Below are 6000 nucleotides of genomic sequence, written 5' to 3'. Positions count from 1 at the left end.
AGCGCACGTCTTTGTAAAAGGCCCCCAATCGGCCCGAGACGCTGTGATGGATTAGAATGTGTGAAAAAACACATCAATGTCTGGGTTGGGAATGGAAATGAGTCATCCAAGGGATTGCTTGTTTAGATAATGAGTGTCACAATCCATTTACATATATTTCTGCTGTCAAAAAAGCTGAGGATTTAAAAGCAGGAATATATTTTTTTGCACATTTTTCTCAGGTGATACAGCCATTTCAGCAATTTGATTTAAAGTGGGAGTGGTGTGGAAGGCCACTGTGCAAAATTGAAGCAAATTCGACCGGCAGCATGTTAAACCATGTGTAAAATCCTTGCGCTGAGCTCAGAAAACCATCCCTGGCTGGAGCAGCTGCTCTCCTCCCACCTCTGTCTTTAGGGATGGTCACACTCACGTGCACTGATCATAGGAGCCTTTGAAGGAAGAGGGATGTCCAGGAGCCCGTTAACCTCCCCTATACCCCTGTGCACTGATTCCTGGCACGCGTGCGGATGCCAGGTCACGTCCTCTGAGGGAATTACCGTGCATTCACACAACATTGGCAGGTCTGTCTTTGGCCATTGCGTGCTGTCTTTTTTCTTAAAACTTCGTATTTCCAAGAGATCATTTTGAATTCTAGAATTTACAGAGCGATAACGAGTGTCAAATGTGCAGTGTCTAATGTCGACTGCAGGCTTGTGCGTCTGCTAATAAAGCTGTAATGGTTCTGGGGGCGGCTGTTCAAAACTGTCTAAAAGTGTTAAATTAACTCTGCTAGCTAAGGGCATATTTTAATACATTAAATCACTGGCATGGATTTTCTGCACTCTCACGGTTAAGTCAAACACGGAGGAGAGAGAGCATCATTATTGTTGCCTTTTACATCAGAGAGGACGTGTGGTTGGAACATATATTTTATAGTTGTTTTTTTTTTAGGATTGGCCTAGACTGACACCACACTCCTGCAGAGGCGTGCAGTGACATTTTCCAAATCACCCTCCCGAAACTTAACAGAGGATTACCGATGCCCCCCTCTCGAAATGGCTGTAAAAATAGTAACCCGAGTGTGCCACGGTGTAATTGTTTCGACAGTTTTACCACGGATCGCAACTATTTGGAGGTGTTCTCCTCCATTGGTGAGGCGCCTTCATTAGTCAAAAAGCGTGGGCGGGACTCTTGCTCTCTGCAGCGAGTCAAAGAGAAAGGCAATAAAGGGAGGCAGGAGCTGCACTTTGCCGACGAGCATCTCTGCCGCTACAGTCATCACATCCCTCCCCCCCTCCCTCCCTCCCAGGATCTGCAAGAAAAAAAGAGAAATACACCGCGACTTCTCTGGAAAGAAAAAAAGGCAAGAGTTCATCCATGTGACTCCGGTCTGTCCGAAACTGCGCCATTTACCTGGATAAGTCCATCCCGAGGAGAAGAGACTGCCCAAGAGAGACCGAGACCAGCGCGACGGGACTGTCGACGTAACAGAATCGCGAAGGACAAGAGAAGATGATTGTCAAGCTGCACCTGATCTTCACCCTGTACAGCCTCTGTGCCAGCGTCTTTAAAGGTGAGCGCCGCGCGTTGCCGTGGAGACGGGGCGTGGTGTGCGGGGAGGCGGCGGCGGCGGCTGCGTTGTGGTGTTGCCCTAAAGCCGCGTGTGCTCATGTGTCACGCGCGCGTGAGTTCAACTATAACAGTAGAGAAAGAGAGTTGCTTTGCTTTATTTTTTACAAAAACGACTTGCGCCTCGGTGGAGCGGTCTTGGCCAGCGAGGGAAAAGGCGCCGCCGTTGTCCGGCGTCAGAGTCGGCAGTGCTGGAATGCCTGGAAGTTGACATGTGCGGCTCAACCAAAAGCACAATGCGGCTGCACAAGTTGCGCTATTGTTGTTGTTTTTCTTGTTGTTGTTTTTCTTCTATCGGAGATAACACTTGCACTTCCTTCGGCAGTGTGGCATACAACGCATTGGTTGGCACTCGCATCCTCTTATGGAGCTGACATGGATGCACGCAAGGTTACAGCGGCTGGTCGCGCGTGCGTCTTGTTTAGTTTGTGAGACCGTTGTCATTGACTGTGTGGTTTTGAAGTCATACACTCTCCGGAATCTGTGGACCCCCACCCCCCCCCCCCCCCCCCTCTCTCTTTTTTAACGTTCAGTCACTTACTTCACTCATGACATTACTGACTTCGCAGAGGGGACAAGAAGTCCCCTGTATAGCTGTTGGCTGCATTTGAGTTAAGCTTTTGTCTCCGGCGAGGCCATTGCGCACCGTGTTTTAGAGCGCGGACGCAATTCTCCAACACCGTCGGTTTCTATACGCATTGGCATTGACCGCATAAAGCCGCGTAGTAGCTCATCCAAAGTGGGGTTACTGGGATCAGATGCAGGTATAACGGTTGCGTGATGCCTCTCTGCAGCCAGGCGTCAGTGTTGACAACTCCCTCAACTCCGCACACACCGTCCCGCTCTTGGACATGCTTGCGCAGCCACCGCCCTGAAGGCGACCAGTGCGCAGATTCATAGAGCCAGCGGAGAGGGATACATGGCAGGGACTCCCAGATCAAATCAATGCAAACAAAAGGAAATACTGACTCCAATTCCATGACATGTACAGAGCAGGATATTTTACAGAAATAACACCTCTTTTTTTTTTTTTTTACAATCAAACACTTGAAATGATGGAGCCACTTGCAAATGGTCAGTGCTTATTCAGAAGACTCTAGGGAGGAGATATGAGATCATACTGACAGAGACCTGTCATCCAAGGGTTATTGCTAAAAAGCTGTCCATGTCAGTATAATGAAAGTGCAGATACCCGGAACCTGCTTTGAAACCCTTTGGGTGGTGCATTCAATGACACTGTGTTATCTGTACAGGGTATGAGAATTGGCCTCAAATAATAGTTGCATTAATGGTTTGTTTTTTATGTAAATGCAAATAAAACATGTATGATGTTGAAGGATAGTAATTAGAATGTGGTCTTGCATTATAAGGTTGTTATTTGGCAGCAGATAGAGAGAACATGCACTACCCCTCCTAACAGTATTACACCAGAAGAACAAAAAATGACGGACTTAATGGTCAATTTCCCCGCTGACCTATTTTAAGAACGTTTTCAGGTTCTGTAGGATGATTAAAAGTGTGCTGAAATGAAGCTGAACAGTTATGGCTACATGACTGCTTTGAAAAAACGGTTGGAAGTAATATTCTGCAAGAGTTAGAGGGCGATAAGTAACTTCACTCTTTGAGATTTGTGAGGGCTGACCTGGATGTTCTACCTTAGTTTTACCTAGAATGAAGTTGAGTCTCGAATAATAAATCAAACATTGAAACATTTCTGGGCTTTAAAACTAACATAGGAAGAGCAAACTGGGATTATTGCAGCCTTGAGGTGGTCTGCTCTTAGTTTATGGCCAAACTAATCAGCTAATCACTTCACCATCTTAATGGCTTTTAGTGGACATTAAAAACAGCCCCATTATATTGCTGTTCCAACATTTGGTCTTTGCAAAAACTATTCTTCTCATGATTTTGAGTCCATCTATAAATTGTAAATTCTGCAAGTAAGAGCATTTGTTGCAATAACACTATTAGCATCATGAGCTAACAACAGTCTTCAGTAGAACTGGATAACAGAATGCCAGCCCACTTTGCAACAGATTTGGGTTCATGACATATACTGCCAGAGGGAACGGGGCACAGAGAGTTTCATCATCTTGTCCAAAAGCGCTACGAAGACCCACTTTGAGGGTTGCTTCAATTATTTATGCCATGTGGCTAAAGTTTAGACACATGAACTAGGAGTGCCCAGAGCAGTGTGCCAAATGTCTGTGGAGAAAGCTCCTGGTGAGCACATCCACCTCCAACCAGACTGCACTACACATGTGTTATTAAAATGGTTAAAAAAAGACGATAAATCTGTTTTGGGATGAGGATCTGCTGTACAAAATACTCAAAGAGCAGTTTGGGTGTAGAAATCTGTGGCGAATATTCTAAGAATCCCAGCCCATTTAACAAATTGCTGATGCGCATCCAGATCTAGTTCAAAACGCGGCTTAACCTTTCAGCAAATTCCATCACAGTCCAGTGAATGAATTTCTAACACACAAACAACAAACAAATGGGACTGAAAACACAACCTCCTTGGCGCAGGTAACACGGTTCATGTGTCCTCTACGCGATCACAGGCTAATCGACAGTTAAATTGCTGTGTGCCGCATCAGACACTGCAGTGATACTGTGGACAAGACCTCAGCCTCAGCAGCTCTGTTCATGCTCCGTAATGCTGAGAGTCTTTTCATGCAGGCTCATCCCTCTTAGTACAACTACACCATTGGTATTTCGCTTAAATGCATTGCTGGACTCTTATCTGTATAGCTGCAGCAGCCTATGGAGTACTGCTGCATAAATGTTTAATATGCCGTACTGGCAGAATATATCTATTCTTATGTAGAGTTACTGTTAATCTATTGTGTGGGGGAGAGGTGAAGGATATTGTGTGTCCTGCCCTGCGCTCAAGCTTTTGTGAGGTGTGAGGCCCAGTTATTTCCGCATGTGCACCAGTACGAACTTTAGCTACTCTGTGAGGTGTCGGTGAATCACAGTACCGTAGTCATGGAATAAAGATGTTTCATCAAAAGCCAGTTAACCATATACAGACTTTTCAGAGCCAAGTTACAGGGTAGGTGGCAGGTGAGCTATTAATGCCAATTAGCCCTGCGGTTATGCTCGGTGTCTATTGCCAGACTGTGGGCCTGTTGCGTCAGACATGTAGGTTTTATCATTGTCGCTTTTCTTTGTTGGTCTCCTGGCTTCTCTGGTCTGGTCTGACATTCCTTCCACTCAAGTGTTTCGTCACTTTCCTTCTCGCCGAGCCCAAGCAGCTCTCACAATGCCATGGGAGTTTTTCTTTTGTGTGGGCACGGAGCCTTTCATCATTTCTTATCTCGTCAGATATTTTGGCATGTACAACATGCAGGTGACGTTAGAACGCTTCTGTGTGTTTTACTATAATTTGGGGGGGCAGTAATCAACCAAAGCGTAAAATAAATGAAAGTGGCTGGCCCCCTTTTTTTTTTCTTCCAGCATTTAATCGAGTATCAAAACTAGAGACAAAGAGAGACAAGGAGGTTGGCTTGTGGATGAATAATTCTCTCATAATGTAAATGAAAAATCTCTTCCCTGATTAAGGAGGGAATTGAGGCAAGTCATTTAAAATGCAAAAGGGCCTTGTAAAACTCTTGACATTTCGTTCAAATATTGGCCCAAAAGCCGACCCATCCATTTCTGAGGGTGAAGACCACAACTGTAGCTATTAGATTGGACTTGTGAAATGAATGAGAATAGTAGAACAGGATATCATGTTATCCATCCAAGCGTCTGTGATTATCTGCGATCAATTGTGTAAAGTTATGGAATTGTTATTGGAAAGTTACAAAGTGTCTTAATCATCAAAATATCATATAATTTTTTAGTGGGAAAGTCAACTGAACAAATTGATGATCTCCAAAACCATATACATTTACCCAAAATGCACTTGTGCTGTGTATAATTGTATTTGCCATCGAATCATAATCAAGCAACTGAAAATTACCAAAATGCTATTTAAGACACTTAATCCATGTTCCACCTAATCTTAGTCCACAAACACCCTTGTACTAGAATTTGAATCCAAAGCTCTTTCATAAACAAGTATACATAATACATACATGCATGCATATTATTGTAGACATATCACATCATATAATGCTTGCCGTTATTTTAATGTTGTCATTTGGACATGCCAACTGATAAGAAGAAAATTAATTGAATGAATACTCAAAACAAATCTTGTTTACTGTTTGGGATTTTAACTAATACGTTCCAAAATCTCAACTATTATTGAGTTTGTAGACTTTCAGATGGACCCAAGCAAACCACAACATGTCATATATTTTGAGAAGGATTATTTCAATCCGCGGATTGGAATAATCAGGCAGCAGGAACAACTCGGCAGAGCTGAAGGCAAAGTAC

At 44.0% G+C, this 6000-nt stretch overlaps 1 protein-coding gene across 4 annotated transcripts in view; it reads left to right on the top strand.

The window, feature by feature from the left end:
• The first annotated feature begins 1189 nt into the window (after nt 1-1189).
• Nucleotides 1190-6000, top strand: part of LOC120815960 (cell adhesion molecule 2) — a 105403-nt gene continuing 100592 nt past the window's right edge. For 2 of the 4 annotated variants that reach the window (XM_040171121.2, XM_040171129.2), the window contains exon 1: nt 1282-1555. In XM_040171121.2, coding sequence (XP_040027055.2) covers nt 1495-1555 — 61 coding nt within the window. In that variant the 5' untranslated portion in view covers nt 1282-1494. Of the gene's footprint in view, nt 1556-6000 lie in introns of all 4 variants that reach the window. The other 2 variants (XM_040171113.2, XM_040171096.2) reach the window with 2 other exon arrangements.

This window comes from Gasterosteus aculeatus, chromosome 1 (genome assembly GCF_964276395.1).
Source record: "Gasterosteus aculeatus chromosome 1, fGasAcu3.hap1.1, whole genome shotgun sequence".
NCBI lineage: Eukaryota > Metazoa > Chordata > Actinopteri > Perciformes > Gasterosteidae > Gasterosteus > Gasterosteus aculeatus.
The sequence above is the reverse complement of the archived record's forward strand: the minus strand, read 5'-3'. Positions and strand labels throughout refer to the sequence as shown.